The 19,014-nt window shown below is 35.6% G+C and overlaps 1 protein-coding gene across 1 annotated transcript; it reads right to left on the reverse strand.

Moving 5' to 3' along the window:
• Positions 1-425: 425 nt before the first annotated feature.
• LOC129005067 (ankyrin-3-like) lies at positions 426-18,106 on the reverse strand. Its single transcript, XM_054433858.1, has 2 exons — positions 17,790-18,106; positions 426-3,050 (listed from the first exon to the last, which is right to left on the reverse strand). The coding sequence occupies exon 2, from the start codon at positions 3,042-3,044 to the stop codon at positions 1,110-1,112; it is 1,935 nt and encodes a 644-aa protein (XP_054289833.1). The 5' UTR covers positions 3,045-3,050; positions 17,790-18,106; the 3' UTR covers positions 426-1,109.
• Between the last annotated feature and the right edge of the window lie 908 nt (positions 18,107-19,014).

Below are 19,014 nucleotides of genomic sequence, written 5' to 3' on the forward strand. Positions count from 1 at the left end.
ATAAACACCCTGTATATTTAACTGAAAATCAATTCAGACAAATGGAAATTCGCTTAGTCAGCAGGTTTGCTGCGGCGGGGGTATTTGTCCTATAAAAAAGTAAATGTGTTTCAACCCCAAGAGAACATGTCTACGGAAATAGGTACAGTATTTAATATTGGCCTTGGCCAATATCACATTTGGTATTTGTTGGTACATCAAGCAACCATTTTGTCCAACACTGACCAGTGCTTACCAATTTCCCTAGTTTGTGAACCATTTAAATCTGTTTGATTATATTTAACGACCCCAATTAAATTGAAAGCCAATTCTATGATAAGATTCTGAACATGAGACTTTCAGCTCTAACCAGTTGCAACAAGGGGTCCATAGAATAGTTATATCACAGACAGTATGAGGATGGTAATATAAACATTTAAAATTGATAAGAATATTTGAACAACATTATATTTATAGACATATAATGTATTTACATCATGAGTTCCATTTTTTTCCGTACAATCGTATTTACCATTTACTGTAGACACTTAAACTCAATCTCTTATAATACCTGGTTAGGTTACTAAACAAACTGATTATGTTAATTTGAAAAATTCAACCAAAACTAAATTTACGGTCTATAATTTACCTCATAATAGATTGTAGCTCATTTAGCTCAAGCTCACTTAGCTCATAATAGCTAGCAAACCAAAGTTTAAGTCTGCTTAGTATTCAATTCTGTAAAATAGCAGAAAATGCAACAACAGTCGCTCAATTAGTCAGATATTTTAACAATAACCCTTTTCAATGCATTATGTACTTAAAAAATTCATTACATCTTATTCATTAAAACTTGCGAAAAAAACTAAATTCTACATGAAAATTGACAGTTTAAAAATGACCAATAACTTAGTTAATCTTTATAATAGTAAGAATGACATTCCTATTCGTTGATTAACAACATTGATTAGTGTTAACATTAGAACCATACCAAATGTTAACTAGCAGAACTTTCAGACAGTTTTTTCATGATTGAACAACTAATAGTTTTAGGTTTAGTAAACATGATAATCTTCAATTTAATGGGCAACATCCCATATAGTTGACTGATTTTTGATACTGTCACATATCTAACAACCTGAAGCGAAATTCAATCTCATTTTCAATAACTCTTTAACGTTATCATTTCTCTTGTTTTGTAATGCAGTAGTGAGCAAATTATTGCCTTTAAAGTTGATCACATTAAGATACATTGCGTAGTCAAAACTGTTACTGATTTTTTTTTTCAAATAACTTGTCAAAGGTTTCTTTGATCCTGCTTTACGAAACATGCAATCTACATCTTCAAATAATCTTACAATTTCAAAATGTTTCTGTTCATTCGCAATCATTTTAGGTGTTTTCTGGCACTTTTCACTTTGGTGATTGTAACAAGCTCCAAACCTCAACAAAATGTGACAAGTCTGATAATGACCGCTTGATGCAGCCAAATAGAGAGGAGTTCTTCCTTCTTTATCTAAGGTATTTGGTTGAACGTTTTTTTCCAATAAATATGTCAGCACTTCATTACGTCCGTGAAGGGCAACAAAATGCAAAGGATGCTTCATACGTTCACAGCAACTTGTTACCACTGCCCCCTTGCTTACAGCAGTTTTAATACGTTCCAGGTCATTTTCTTCAATACCTTTGAAAAATTCTTTTTCAGAGGCAAACAACTTTTCAGCTACCTTGTATCTTTTTACAATGTCAGTCATCTTCGGCAAGTCTTGGTCATATGGACAACCATGCTTGAGAAAACTTGTAATGTACTTTAAATCTACCTTAAATGATATGGCAACATGATAAGGTGTCATTCTATTTATGTTGTAAGCTCGAAAGTCTCCTCCAAATTCCAAGAGAAGAATGATTATGTCTCTATTAAATGGGATAACTTGATGGAATATGCTATCTTCATTCTGGCTTGTTGTATTGACATTAGCTCCAAGTTTTATAAAACATTTTGCCAACCCCAAAAAACCTGATATTATAGACACTTGTAATGGTGAATTTCCGTTCATATCTTTTACATTAAGATTTGCTCCACTTTCAACTAAATATTTAGCCATATCTATGCGACCATGTGAATCTTCTTTTTCTTGAGAATGAACCTTGTCTAAATCACGGGTAGCTAGACTGTGTAGAGGAGTAGTTCCATATTTTAAAGCTAGATTTACATTCGCTCCCAAAGACACCATTAATTTTACTAATTCCAACTTATTCAAAAAGACTGCCAAATGAAATGGTGCAATATAATCATCCCATGAAGCCCTATTGATATTACAACCACCTTTAACAAGCTCTTGAATTATTTCGGCATTCTCATTTTTCACTGCTAGGCACAGAGGTGTTCTATTTTCCTTAGTCAGTGATTCCAGATCCACACCATGAAGCAGAAGTAACTTGACTATATCCAAGTGGTTTTTAATTACAGCACAATGAATTGGTGCAAAGCCATCTATATCTTGAATATTTGGATCAGCACCTTTCTGTAGAAGAAAACTAACAACAGAGGGCAAGTAATTAGTAATGGCCAAATGAATTGGTCTACTCTCACTTAAACGGTCTACAATTGCATCAACCGGTACACCAGAGTTTAACAATAGTTTGACTGCAGACACACAAGTTTTTTGTTTTTTCTCCCTACTAAGAGCAAAATACATTGGGGTTAAACCATTACAGTCAAATTTGTTGACTTCAACTCCTAGATCAGTAATGAGAAGCTTAGCAACTGAGATGTTACCACATTCTAATGCAACTTCTAGAGGACTATAAAACTCTTTGTCTTGATAATAAACATTCCAACCTTCTATCACAAGTGTTTTTACTATTTCTGGTTTTGTATTGATGTAACAGGCAATGTGAAGGGGAGTTATTGTAGGGGTCTTTTTCTTGTTATCTTGATAGGCAATTGCAAGCTTTATCAACTCCAAGCTATCAATCTTATTCAATCGACTATATAGCCTGATTTTAGTTTCATTAAGAGGCTCTTCTGAGAGTAAATCGGTAAGTTTTCCTTTCTCCGACATTGTGATCTGAAACAAATAAAGACTTGTTTTAGGATGACACACACAGACAGTTTTTCATTATAAAAATATTTCAGGGACAGGTAATTGTGTATGCACATCCCCTCTGACACGGAAGGCGATGGCCAAGTGTTTCAGGTCGGTTAGGTTAGAGTGTACCAGTCCCTCTCACTTTGTGCCTGGGGCTTCGATGAATCGTTGTTCTTTCAAAGTCAAAGTCAAAGATTTTTATTGTCTTTAAACACATGTGTGCAATTGACAAAGTCACAAGCATATAATGTATGTAAATAGCCTATTCTAAGTAAAAGGTACATTGAAAAATAGAATATTAATTTATAGATAAAAACAATAACAAAATATAAAAAGACCAGGGAATGACATAACAAACAATTAATATAAAATCTAAACAATTATCCAATTTAAATTCTTAAAGTACTAATGTCACAAGCTAAAAACTCATCAACAGTATAAAAAATATGTTCTCTTAACCATATTTTAATCTTATTTTCAAACTGTTTTGAAGTTATATTCCACATGTTTTCTGGCAGTTTATTAAATAATTTAATTTTCATATAAACATGACTGTTTCTTGTTTTTTCCAACCGTACAGATATTAAGTTAAGAAGATAGTTTTTCCTCGTTTGATAGTCATGTATTTCTTTTCTAACAGACAATTTACAAATAGAATTCTTAACATCCATCAGGCAGCAATATATGTACAAATTTGGAAGAGTCATTATTTTAAGCTCTTTGAATAAAGGAACACATGACTCCCTATCTGAAACATTTGTAATGACTCTTACAGCTCTTTTTTGCCACTTAAAAGCCTCTAATGCACTACACGAGTTGCCCCATAAAGTTATGCCATACTTTAAGTGAGAATGAAAAAAAGCATAATAGGCAGTTATCAGCATGTTTTTGGTTACACAATCTTTCAACTTTCTAAGAAGGTGAATTACTCTAGACAGTTTTCTACACAACTGCTCGACATGAGTTTCCCAACTTAACCTACTATCAAGATAAATACCTAACAACTTAACAGGTTTCACATCTTTATAAAAAGAAAAGTCCAAAGAAAATATAATTTGTTCAGTCTTTTTTTCATTAACAATTAAAAGATTAGAATGAAACCATTCCATTGCTATTTCTAAGGCTTGGTTCTCAGTTCTTGCGTTTGCCTGTAGCCTATCTTTTTTTATGGTAGCAGAGAAGCATTCCTTAAAGACGTCCTGTAAAGTTTAAAAAAGGGTTTTGAAAGTCAAAAAGCCAATTCCATCTAACCGCCTGGAGAGGAGCCTTAAACTTTAGCAGTGCTTCAGGTTTTGTGAGGTTTGGTCTACGAAAAGACTTAATTTGCATGCCAGTGCCAAGGGAAAACAGTTGGTGAACTCAACAATGTAGGCCTATTGTTGACTTCTAGTACCACGGTATCATGGTCGGAGATGTAAGGGACAAGAACATTCATGCTGTACCTCTCCTGCAAAAGCGATATAAGTATAATGTCGAGGCAATAATTCCCTCTGGTTGAGGTTTTGTTGGTTAATGAATAGGCCACACTGCCTTGTCAGAAGCTTGAAGATTTTTTTCCTCACTGGAGCTGGTTAAAATTTGAACATAGAAACCACCACACACAAGCTCATCTTAGTCAGTAGTAACAAAGCAACACAGATCATCTCACACCATTTTACTCTCATATTTGGGTTAAAATACACAGTTAAGGATGAGATAGTTCATGTGTAAATAAAAGAAACTAAGCTTACTAACAGTCATCAATCCAAATAGGAACAAAATCAGTATGAGCTTGAATAATACTGAACGTGAAAGACTAGAATACATAGTTGATAATCCTGACAATAATAACAAATTTTGTGCTTATAGACTAGAATAAATTCGACAATATAATAACCATGAAATAGCAAAGCAATAACAATAACAAACCTCAGCTAACCAACAACCGACAAAATGACCAAAGGTATACTAACTAAAATAAATAACTTTGAAACAACAACAAACCCACAAGCTAACAACCAATAACAACTCATACACATTAATAATTAAACGAATATAAATTCAATTTAACTAGAGCAACAACAAACCTATAGTTAAAAAATGGTGAATGATTTAACGAACAAGAAGCATATTTGTAATGGCAACAACGAATAACAGTTTTTAATAAAACACAGGTCGGAAACTTTGATAGAAAGAAAAAAACTGAACATTAAGTGTTAAAGTGTTGATCTTCTTTTTCAGTGTAGTCAACGCTGTCTTGAAAAAAGTCGACATGTCTTGTCACTTTGTTGCCAGCTCCCTGGACTCGAATCATTGTGCTGTTGGCTGAGTAACTAGTGCGGTGCTGTTGCTTAATAAATAGATCGAGAAGTCGACCTTGTGTTAGATTAGGGTAGGTTAGGGTTGAAACAGGTGTGGGGGAGTCTTGAAATGGATTTGGCGGAGTATGTCAGGACAGTCGACTCTTCCGTTGATAACCTTGTGCAGCAGGACTGTGTAAGCAATGATTCTACGTTCCTCCAGCGACTGAAGACCATGTGCCGGGGATATGGTGTCAATCGGCACCTGACGGAATGGGAATCCTATCTTGAAGCCCACCATTCAAACAAATCTTCGTTGAATTTTCTTCAACTCATTACTTTTATATACTACTTACTTACTGTGAGGTACTTTTAATGAGGGCTCCATATTGGTGAACCATATTAGAGAATTTGCCTCACCAAGGCACAGTAAAGTGACTTTAAAGCATCTGAACCATAAAAAATGAATAAAAGATAAAGCGGAACAAGTAGCGACATTAGATCGACTGCAGATCTAATGAGATATTAAGTAGCGAAATTATGCAAGCAGTGGCAGTGATAAGTGAAGAGTGAGAAACAAAGTGAGGACGATTCCACTGTCGTGCAATTTCAGATATTTTCCAAATACAGTAGAGTCCCGCAAACTCGGCACTCGATAACCTGGCAGTCTGGATAACTCGGCCATCACTTGGCTCAGAAAATTAGTGATTTTTTGGGTCCGAGTTAATCATGAACTCAAGCGAGCTTAAGTCAAATTATTCGCAACTCGTACTAATTATTTGTTGAACTATATCTGATGACTCAATACTGACTTTTAATATAAATAAAAATCAAGAAGGCGGTTAAAAAGTTTAAAATTTGTATTGTTCTTATTTTTAACCATACTTCCCGATAACCCGGCATTTCACAAACTCGGCACCCTTCCAGTCCACATTACGCCGAGTTTATTGCCTGATGCTGTTGCTTGCGGCCCCAACAAAATTAAAACACTAGCGTCTCTGGTAAGCGCGGCACTGCTTATTCAACACTATGTTTATAGGCTATAGTCAAAGCTAAGATCAACCAAAACAAAACTGGCACTAAACCAACCTAGCCTACTTGGACAAATATCGAGTCGTAAATAAGGAAAAGGTCTAGAATGTATTCAGGGGCTGGAGACACTTTTTCTCTCATATCAAAAAGTGCCCGAAGAAAAATTCTGTGCGGGCAATCTAGAGTTAAGCTAAAAAGTAGGTCTGAGATAGGTGGCAATTATTTTAAATTATTTATATAGATTACGTGACCAAAGAAACCTACATTGGTTTTAGTTCTAATCGCCATAAAATAGATTTTTAAATTAAAATAACTGCAAAATTTTGCTGTGCTCACAAACTTTAGGGGAACTACAAACCTGCCAATTTAAAATTTCCCCGCCGCAGTAAACCTACAGACTAAGCGAATTTCCATTTGCCCTATTGGATTTACAGTATGTCTCCATAAAAATATCACATTTATTCGCTATTTAAATATAATTAGTTTAACGAGTACTTAGGTTTGCTGCAACAGTGAAAAAAGTGTTTTTTTTTTGTCAAATGTTTATAGTTTAGTTTAGTATGAAATAAATTAATTTTCCAAATTTGATCAAAATATGATCATAAATATGCATATTACAACAGCTTAAATACTTATTCTCCGTAAGAATAACATGGGAATTACAACACTTCAATATACTAAATTATTTGTTTCTTTTTTTAGCTCTACAAAATGGGTTAGAAAGAAATTGCAAAATTGTATGTTTTTAGGGTATAAAATGGGAAAACCAATTTTTACCCCATAAACCACCATTCCCATACTCAGAACATGCTGGTTCGCGAACTCGTTCAAATAAATGTTGGTTACACATTCATAAAAAATGTCATCAAAATCGGATAATTTTTGCTAACGGTCACTATTTAGGCCTATATATGAATTTAAACCGATGGTGTTTTTGGCCTCAAAACAAAAAAGTAAATCGGACCGGGTCCAGGCCTTACAATGAGTACTACGGTAAATAGCTTATTCCCTGTAGGTATGGGAAATTAACTAAAATGCAAGCATTTTAAAACTCATTGGACCTAGGTATTTTGTTGTGTTTAATCCACTATTTCAATGGCACAAAACAGTCTGGATGTAACATAATCAACAACTCGGTTCACTAACCTAAACTTTATTTTCATAATCTTTACCTAGAACTTTAAAACACTTTGAGTTAATACAGCCACGAATCCGCATAAAGCCTGACTTGCCTTCCTCCACAAGCCTAAATATGATCTGGTATTTAATCTGCAATATTCAGGGCTCAGTTGTGTTTTAGATGCCTTTGATCATATATTGTAACACTTGTAGGGCTACTTTTAACCTTCACTAGGCCTACTTTAAACCTACTTTAACTTCACCTCGTCAAGACTTCACCGGTTGGTAGTTAGGCTTGTCTAGCAAGTCCATTGTGGATTGGTATTTGTTTGCCCAGGAGGTGTTCATCGGACAGATGATAGAATGTTCAGAGAAGATCAGAGGACCGCTTGGCATGGTTCAGCTTGACAAAGCAAAATTTGGTAAAAGAAAATATAATCTCGGGCGAGTTATTGAAGGACATTGGGTGTTTGGTGGTGTTGACGTTACTATGAAGAATACCTCCCAAGGTTGTTCCTGTGGAATAGAGAGACTCTATGAAATTGCTGGCATTGATTTGAGAGTGGACCCTTCCTGTTACTTACTACCATTGTCAGTGACTGCTGGAAAGCCTACGATTGCTTATCTCAGGAGGGATTCAGTCAACTACTCGCTGAATTTTGTGGACCCGGAGACTCATACTAATAATAAAGAACATATTTTTTGGAGGGAAGTTCGAGCCAACATCCCCCCAACAAGTCGAACGCTTCGTACAAACGATAAAGAAACTTATCAACTGCATGTCAGACGAACCTGGTACACTGGAAGAAAAGCTTCACCAACTGCTGATGAAACTACGTCAAGCTCCGAATTCAACTGGTAACAGCTCATACTTCTTGATGTTCAATAGAAGGATCCGAACATACTTAAGTTTACTCTTGCCTAAGACAAAGGAAGAAACAAAACAACCCAAAGGAATAGTGAGATATTTCAAACCAGGCGAACGAGTACAAGTACGGAACTATTCCGGGAAATGTAAATGGGGTTACGGAAATGTCCAAAGTAGAGACGGTCACGTTCACTATTTTATCAAGATGGACGATGGACAAATTTGGAGACGCCACATTGATCAAATGTTGCGTACGAAAGTTTAAAGGGAGGCCATTGTTAGGGGGAGACCACTGTTATATATTTTGCTTCTGTACTTTTTATATTAATCTATGTGTTAATTATTTACAATTTTCATATCATAATATTTACTATTCAGTTATGAATAAATAGTTATACAAGTTACAAGTGCTTGTATTTATTAGTTTTGATTTGGTTGTTATTGTTTTTATAATAGGTGTTTTTATAAAAAAAAACAATAACAATCAAATCAAAACAAATGCATACTAATTTGACAGTTACAATCAGATGATATTTTGTTTGCAATCAGAGTGACATCAGAATATGACGGGAATAGCACACCTGTGTATTTTCCTTCCACCATAGGTAGCACCAGTAGCCTATTACCATTGACTATATAAACACTAGTGTTAAAGTTTATATAGTCAATGCTATTACTGAATTCGGTACCTACTATACAATTGTGACAGATCTATGAAATGGAGAAAAACGTAAGGTTAAAAAACGTGTCTACTTGCTTTCATGACATATAACTGGTGAAATGGAAGGTTTTAGAACAAATGGGCACGTAAGAAATAGCTTTATAAAGTCACCAAACGGCTTTTGAGAGATATGGCTTATACAGTAGGCCTATGTTTTGAAATTCATGAATGCAAGTTGTCATAGTTTTAAGTTTGTTTTTAAAATGCCTACTTGCTCATGACAAAGACAAATAACAGGTGAAATGGGAGGTTTTTGGACAGTTGGGCACAGATATAGACATGAATAATGGCTTTAGAAAGTTAGTAAACAAAACAGCTTTTGGGGGATATGGCCATAGCCTACAATATGTTTTGAGATTTATAAATGCAATCGTCATAGTTAGTTTTAAAAATGTATACTTGTTCATGGCAAATAAATGGGGAAATAGGAAGTTTTGCACACAGTTCTAGACGTTAAAACTTGATGTAGAAAATCACCCAGCGGCTTTTAGGGGGATATGGCCTAAACACAGTTTGCCTACAGTCTGTTTAGAAATTCATGAATGCAATCGTCATAGTTTAATTTTTAAGATATCTATTGCTCATGACAAACAACAGGTGAAATGGGAGTTTATGGACAAGTGAGCTCGGTTTTAGGTGTTAAAAATAGCTTTAGAAAGTCACCAAACGGCTTTGAAAATTCCAAATTCCCGGACCCCCTGCTTTATTGTGGGGTGTTCCCCCCCCCCCCAAACCCCCCGGTAGCCCCCCCTTGACAAGCTCCTAGAACCACCACTGGATGTGTGGGTCGTAAATTGTTAGGTTAAGTTAGACCCTACCTTTAGTTTACAGTAATAGAGCAAGCAGACCATAATGTAAACAAAAGAACTCGAGAAATTGAACTTCTAACAACAAAGCGATTAACATGGCGTTCCGCTCCGCTTCTATGAAAACAGTAACATTAAATTAGGCTACCTAAGACAAGAGGAGTCCGCTCTCCGCGTCTAGGAAAACCCAGCTTAAGGAATTAAATTAAGTTAAGTTAGATCTTCAATTTTAACATTTCAAACATCTTAATTAGACATAGAATATTTTAAGATAGGCTAGAACTTGTTCAAATCAAAGTCAAATCAAAAGTCAAATCAATTGTTGCAAAGACATTCAAAAACTATCTACGTACATTTCACTCTATTAATTAAGTTATTTCTAGATACAGTGCGACCCTTCTAATAATTATTTAAGTGCGAGCGATGGAGGGTTAAGTAATTTACCAGATAGTTTACTTAGATGTACTTAGGCCTAGGCACAGAAAACACACTACTATAACCCAAAATGCCAACTGCATGGTAAAAAGCATTAAGTGTTTTGAGAGAGCTTTGCCTGTCAATCGTAGGCAGCGCCACCAGCGTTGCTATGCTGAGTGCATGGCAACGCTGGTGGCGCTGCTTACGATTGACAGGCAAAGCTCTCTCAAAACACTTAATGCTTTTTACCACGCGGTTGGCATTCTGGGTTATAGTAATATGTTTTCTGTGGCCTAGGCCCTAACATTTCAGCCAAGCAGAGGTGGTTACAAGGAAATGTTTTCCAAATGAAATTAATTATACTTGAGTGTAGGCTTACAGCCTCACCTTTAGGGTACCTTCGTATTACACAAAGGCCACTTAAGTTATTTTAAAAGAATTTGTTTGCCGAAAAAGTTAGCCTAAGTTAAGTTACCAAAAATAACTCATATAATTGGAAAGAACATAAGTTAACTTACCATAGCCTACATTAATTACATTAATAGACTTAAATTTCAAACTCCAATATCGATTACATCACGACTGCCCTGGACTCAACCTCTGACGTTTCGATCTCACCCGTCCTTGACCTAACCAATGAAACTGAAATTAATGAAGAAGACAAATGGCAAACGGTTTACCGTCGCAAATCCAAGCAACACATCCGTGAAAAGAATCTTGGAAGCACCTCGAATAGTAGACCTAAATCATTAAACGATCGTGCAAAGAGTAAAAGATACAGTGAAATGGTGATAGGCAAGAGGACTGATTGTGCAATTAAAAGTGCTCAGTTGAAACCAACTATCAAAAAGAAGGCTATTTTCCTCTCTAGGCTGAGCCCAGAATCTACCGCTTTGGATATAGACAGGTACATCAAGGATGAACTAAACCTTCAGTTTCTCAAGTGTACCCAAATTAGGACTAAATACGAGGGCTACTCTTCCTTTCATGTTGAAGTGCCAGAATCTGATTTCGATAAACTATTAAGTGCTGATCTATGGCCTGAAGGCTGTCTCTTTGCTCCATTCAAGGGTATTCTAAGAAGAGACTTGGTGGTGAAGGGAAGTGAAGACTCAAAAAACTTACCTACTCTTGCAAGTCAAGAAAATCCAGTTTGATTGCGCGTGGGCCCAGAACTTCGAGGGATTTAGGTACAGTAGTAAGCCTTTGTTAAGTAATGCTAGAGCTAGAGATGTAACAATTCCCACCATTGTAAGTAAAAATAATTTTAAAACATTTGCTAAAACTGATAATGATAGGCCTAGTGAAACTTTTTTAACTGTACTACAAATGAATAGCCAATGCATCAGAAATAAAATTTTAGCTGTAGAACACCTGTGCCATTTACATAATGCTGATCTAATCTGTGCTCAGAGCACTGGTTGACTCCAGATCAGGCTGAAGATTTTGTACCACAAAATTTTGTTTTGGCAAATGTTGTGTGCAGAACTAACTGCAAAAATGGTGGCTCAGCTATTTATGTCAAAAAAGATTGTCATTACCAAATAGTTAGTCTTGATAAGTTTTCTTCTGATTTGCACTGTGAAATTTGTTGTATCAATCTTGTTGACTAAGATCTGATTATAGTTAGTTTGTATAGGTCACCCAATGGCAACATGTCCACTTTTTTTGATAATTTTAGAGGAGCTATGAAATACGTTCTCAGCCTTGGAAAAAAAGTAATAGTCTGTGGGGACTTTAACATTGAAATGGCCAAGATGGAGGAACAAACCTCAATCAATTTCACGAACCTACTACGATCACTTGACCTAAAATGTAGAAATAAATTCCCTACAAGAAACGATGCCTGTTTAGATAACATATTAGTCAATTTTTCTCAAGATTATTACAAAATTTCAACTTTGCAAGGCGCTTTGGCCGATCATGATCCACTGCTTTTTAAATACCATAGACCTGCCTGCAAAAGCTCAGAAAATGTAGGCCTATCTATTGAGCAGCCTAGTGTTCTTGTTAGGAAACAAAATAAACAAAATCTCAATCTTTTCCGTGAGGTACTGCAGAGCGAGTCATGGGAAGACATTACAGAAAATGAGAGTAGCCCAGTAACATTGTTTGATAGTTTTTTTGATAGGTTTGTTAACCTCTGGTACTATTGTTCTCCACCTGTTAAGAAAAAGCTTGGATCAGATAATAAGACTAATTTAGTGAAAAACAAAATCCACCAATTATAGTGATAGTTTAAAAAAAAGTAAGGAAGCCATGATGGCTTATAATTCTTTGTACAAACATTTTTTTTAAATTGATTCTGTAAAGGCTCAGGCAGCTTATAATATCTAAAATAGCTTAAAAAAACAGTACAGGAAGGATTTAAACCTTGCTAAAAAATTAGCCTGTGCTAAATACATTAACAATTCAAAAAACAAATGCAAGGCCGCCTGGGACATAATAACACAGGAAAATACAACCACACGCACATCTCATGTTACTCTTGACCCTAACAAATTAAACACACTTTACAGATTCAGTTGAGGAACTGGCCAATCAAGTGGGCCAGACTCAAGACACACCAAGAGAACTACTGGAATCTACACAAAAATTGGACGTCTCTAAATTTGAATGGACACATATTACACCAAATGAGGTAACAAAAACAGTCTCAAAATTTTCAAATTCTAAATCTATGGATCACTTTTGGTTTTCAAACTACATAATCAAGAATATTATACACTACATATCTACACCCCTCTCCACTGTATTTAATAGTTGTCTCCGTAATGGCTATTTTCCTGACCAACTTTTAAAGTCTCAAAAGTAACTCCAATTTATAAAAAGGGTGATAAGAATCTATGTCAAAACTATCGCCCAATCTCGATAGTACCAATCTTATCTAAGGTTTTCGAAGCTCTCATGTTAAAACAGTTTTAAATAACTTTTTTGACTCTAATAACTTGATGACTGATTCTCAATTTGGGTTTAGAGCTGGCAGATCAACTACGATGGCAGTCTCTCACATTTCCAATTATATTATTAATGCTTTTGAAAATAAAAATACTGTTTCTATGCTACTTTTTGATTTAACAAAAGCTTTCGACTGCATCCCGTTTGACATCTTGCTGGCTAAACTCAAATTCTATGGACTTAGCAAAAACACAATAGAAATGCTTGAATCATATCTGACTAATAGGAAGCAATATGTTAGTGTGGAGGGTAAACACTCTACAATGACCACAATTAAAGCAGGTGTTTCGCAGGGCTCAGTCCTAGGCCCTTTCCTTTTTATAATCGCAGTAAATGATCTTCCATGTAACACTCCTATCGAATGTGTAATTTACGCAGACGATACCACAATTTTTACATCTGATAAAGACCAAACAAAGCTCTCAGAAGCTCTTTCTAAAGCAGAAAAGAGTGTTTTAAACTGGTTTTCTGCAAATAAACTGATCTGTAATCAATCCAAGACCCAGAAAATTGATTTCTCACTCTCTATTAAACAATCAGACCACTCAGTAAAAATTCTTGGCTAGGCTTCCACCTCGATAGTAAATTAAACTGGAAAACTCACATCACAAATTTGAGCAAAAAACTATCGCGAGTTTCATGTTTATTCTGGAAACTCAAGCCTTTTGTCGATATTGAATATCTCAAACTAGCCTATTTTGGGCTGTTTCAATCCCATATTCAATATGGAATCCAACTTTGGGGCCATTCCCCCCATGTCCATGAGCTTCTACTAATACAAAAATACCCCCGCCGCAGCAAACCTGCAGACTAAGCGAATTTCCAATTGCCTGATTGGATTTACACTAAATTGTCTCCTTAAAAATATCGCATTTATTCCCTATTTAAATAGAATCAGTTTAACACATACTTAGGTTTGCTGCAACAGGGGGGTAAAAGTGTTTTTTATGTAAAATGTCAATAGTTAGTAAGAAATAAAAACATTTTCCAAATTTGGGCAAAATATGTTAATAAACAAGCAAACTACAACAGTTTACTTATTCTCCATAAGAATAACATGGGAATTTTAAATTTACAATTTTTTGGAATTTTCTCCGTAACCATTAGGCGCATTATAATGCTTCAATATACTAAATTATTTGTTTTTTTAAAGCTCTACAAAATAGTTTAGAAATAATTTGCAAAATTCTATGTTTTTTGGGTCAAAAATGGGAAAAACCCATTTTTACCCCATAAAAGCCCCCATAAACCCCCGTTCCCATGGTCCGATCATGCTGGTTCGCAAACTCGTTCGAATAAACGTAGGTTTACACGTTTGTACCAAATTTCATCGAAATCGGATCATTTTTGCTCGAGTTATCGCGCTAACGGACACATATATATATATATATATATATATATATATGAATTTGAACGGATGGTATTTTTGGCCTCTAGGGACCTCAAAACAAAAACAAAAATTGGTCCCGGGTCCAGGTCTTACCATGAGTAGGCCCCTACTACGGTAATAGCTTATTCCCTATATGGGAAATTCGCTAAAAGAAGTCATTCGCACAATGTTAGGGGCTGACCCTGCGGAGCACTGCAAACCACTTTTTATCAAACTAAACATTTGCACAATCATTAACTTATACATCTACAATGTACTTATATACACTGGAGCTAATCTCAATGAGTTTTCCACCAGGCAGAATTACCATTCTCACCATACACGAAGTAAGGAACAATTGGATATACCACATCACAGGTAATTCTTTCAAACTCAACTGTGTGAATTTTTATAATAAGCTGCCTGAGCCTCTTCAGGCAGACAGCCTTTCTCTTTCTCTTTTCAAATCCAAAATTCATAGCTGGCTTGTAGCAAATCCTTTCTATTCAGTCAAGGACTTTTTTGAAACATAAAATTACAATGGAATCATTCACACTGTAAGTTAGGAATTCTCAATCTTTGTTAGCTATAGATATAAGATACTTGTTGATGTTGATATTCTGTTTTAATGTAATTTGACAATGCCTATTCCTGTATACAACCTGGTCAACGGCAATAAACTTTCTTATTCTTATTCTTATAAGTTATCGTTCAAATTTGACATGATTAGGCCTACTATTAAGTTAGCGGCCTTTGAGTTCTGCCTCCCAGAAGGCAGCGATGTCGGCGAGGATTGAGTTGAATGCGTCCCCGCCGCTACGGTACCTGCCACATGTACTTCGCCAAGTAAGTTAAATTAGGTATACTTACAGCGCGCTGTTGCGGTTATGTTAGGTTGGGTTATCATAAATATGTTTATTGGACTATCCTCGTTTTGTCATGAATCGAACGATACCAGATGAGATAACTTATCACTCAGTCACTCAGGACACTGACCCAGATACAGGCTGTGACAGGTGATGCGCACGCTCCGGTCAATGACCGGAAAAAAAATCCCTTGGCCTACTGGAGGGCATTTGGCAGGCAAAATTATGACTCATCTCTGGTAGCCTATATCGTTAGATTCATAACGAAACCAGGAAAGTCCTACAAACATGTTTATGATAACCCAACCGGTAATTAATTATTCCGTAGGTGCCTCCAAACGAATTTTTAATTTTGATATCTTACTTTATAGTTTTTTACCTCCTGAATCCAAATATAGGTACCATTATTTTTCACAGCAGCTGATGAATATTTCTCAAGGTATTGACGTAATAATATACCGGTACAACATTACAATAAACAAGGTAGGATGGATGACATTTACAAGTCTAGGCCTAGAATGAACTATGGGTTAAGTAAGCCAACAGCTGAATGTTTTCAATTATAGTCAAGCAAATAGAAGTGACTTAACTTTATTCCCTAACTCTGATTCTGCATTATGAAAATCACCAGATTAAGGGTACCTAATTATTCCCATGACTAGTTGCAAAAGTGAAATTTTATCCCCATAATGACCAAATTTTCACGCTGAATCCGAAAATGACCGGAAAATACCAAAAAAACTGGAAAGAAAATTTGTTACGGTACTAAAAATACGCCATGTGGGTACTCAAAATATGCGGAATATTGTGTAGATTAAGAATATGCAAGAATTTGTTGGATCCGATGAAAAACACCTGAGATAGGAAAATCTGTTAGAGTAGGTTAGGCTTGGTTAAGTTAGGTTAGGATAGGTTTGGTTAGGTTAAGTTAGGCCTATGTTAGGTTAGGTTAGGTTGAGTTAGGTTAGGATAGGTTTGGTTAGGTTAGGTTAGGTTAGGATAGGTTTGGTTAGGTTAGGATAGGTTTGGTTAGGTTATGTAAGGTTAGGTTGAGTTAGGTTAGGTTAGGTTGGATTAGAATAGGGTTAACCCTAACATAACATAACCTAACAAACCAAACGATATATCGAATGAAACAATCGAATAACCGATATTTTCATTCGGTTGTTTGTGTAGGACCCCCATGAAAGTGCAGCCCTTTACCTTCCTTATCTAACCTAACTTCAAAACACTTAATGCAGTCACCAGTTTTCATAAAGCTTGACCTACTACCCTGACATGCCTAAATAAAAACTAACTTACATGTAGCCTAATTAGTCCACCAATTAGGCCTAGCCCATCTAGGATCTCCATAATGTGACGAAATTCCTATTAGGCCTATAGAAAACATTATTGACTACAGAATCACTTGAAATGTTTTTACAACGATGTTATCATGTTTAATCAACGATGTTATTCTTCTCATCAACCATCACTCTCTTCACTTAGCTTGAACTTGTGACGGCGTAGCAGACTAGCACTACACAGCAATTTTTGTTTTGAGTTCTAGTTGTAGTACGGTAGTGTTCGAAGTAAAATGACGTCACTAGGCATAATGCCGATAACAGAATCAGAGTGAGTTAATAGGCCAAAGTTAAAAAGTTCTTACTTCCAGTTGCTTGTCATGTGGTTGAAAACAGTCAGCTCTGGGTTAGTTAACCCACAATTCATTCCACTTGTAAATGTTATCCATCACACCTTGTTTATTGTTGGTTAATGTTGTATATTTTTATGGCGATATCTTGAGAAATATTCATCAGCAGTGAGAAATAATGGTATATTTGGATTCAGGAGGTAAAAAACTATAAAGTAAGATATCAAAATTAAAAAGTCGTTTGGAGGCACCTATACGGAATAGGCCTAAATACCACCCAAACTAACATAGGCCTAGGCCTAACCGCTGCAGCACACTGTATAAGGGTGGTCAGGAACTAACTTAGCCTAGGCCTACAGGCCTATAAAGGCTGGGCATGTGAGTGTCATTGAATATCACAATAGGCCTAGTCAGTGATATCACCTAGCCTATATTTATAGCCTATAATGTATATCATTGTATGGTCCAACTTAGTGTTGCCTATGTCTAGCCTAGGCCTACTCCAAATCATTTCAAATGCTGAAGAACCTTAGACTAGGCTAGCCTACATGAACTAAAAACTAGGCCTAACTTAAGTTATTTTCACTCAATTAGGCCTAGGCCTATTTTAATAAATTTCAAAACCTCCGTAGTAAAAAACACATTCTTACCTGTTACTTATTGCAGTTGCAAATTCAAACAATCTCGTGAAGGTACAAATCTATAGAGGTTTTTTGTGGGTCATAATTAAACCGTACTCAAACACACATTGAACCTCGCTCTTCTTCGGTGAGATGAAAATTGAACATTACCCAGAAACACCGATCCCGATGTTTTCACAAATTGTGACACACAAAATTATTGGTGGACATGAGGTGTAAAAACAAAATATGTTTAGTGTGTTTAAAGATCAACAAAAATCAAATTAAATAAACTAAAATTGCACAATATTATTATTTGAGTTTAAATAAGATCATCGCCTTGCCACCATTTTTATTATTTTTTTATTATCAAAAAAATGTCAAGTCAAATAAGTAATGCTGTGCATTACTCTTTATTTTTGGTTTAGAAATCTGTTCACATGTAGCTGTGAAGATAAATTTATTCGTTTGTGCTATATAAAGGGAATATGTTTATCTATGTATATAACTACAACTACCAAACGAGCTAATCTCACAATGGTTTGTTTATTTTTACAAACAGGTCATTTTAAGTGAATATGGAAGTAGCTAGACTATGTTTTATCTATGCTATTACCGTTAGGTGGCACGGTATACCCAGGAAAGATATTGTTATTTTACTAAATGTACATGTTGCTCCAATTCGATCAATATGCAAAGTATTACAGGAGCTATTTCAAAACGAATAACAGTCATATTTACAATGAGTTTAAAAGAGTCAACTCAAAGATTACCTGTGTGTATCTCCTCTCTTCTGTTTCCGATGTAGTCATACCCGCCTACTTGTCTTCCAAAATCAACAGCTTATGCAGCAATTATCTAACAGTCCTAAATATATAAATATATAAATTGAATGTGAAATCTTCAGGCGGCTGTTGGAGAGCACACTTAAATCCAACACGGAAGGGTGCTTGCTGTATTCGGCTATCAACGAGAATAGTATTATTTGTATTTCGTCTACCAGTTAAAATTTTGTCGGCCTCCTCCCATTGGCCGTCCTGGTCAACGTCTTATAGTCTCCATTATGTCGAACGTTTTTGATTATGTTTTGATTTTGTGCAAAATTTTAGTATAACCATAGCTGTTTCAAATTTAGTGTCTGTCTGTTTGGAAAACAAACAATTTTGTTCTGCTGCTTTCCTTGATGTCAGTCAGGCATTTGACAAAGTATGGCACTCTGGCTTACTATTCAAAATTAAGAAGTTACTACCCCATT

The sequence above is a fragment of the Macrosteles quadrilineatus genome, unplaced genomic scaffold, assembly GCF_028750875.1.
Source record: "Macrosteles quadrilineatus isolate MER2022 unplaced genomic scaffold, UCM_ALF_1.0 Scaffold_15__1_contigs__length_3749704, whole genome shotgun sequence".
Lineage (NCBI taxonomy): Eukaryota > Metazoa > Arthropoda > Insecta > Hemiptera > Cicadellidae > Macrosteles > Macrosteles quadrilineatus.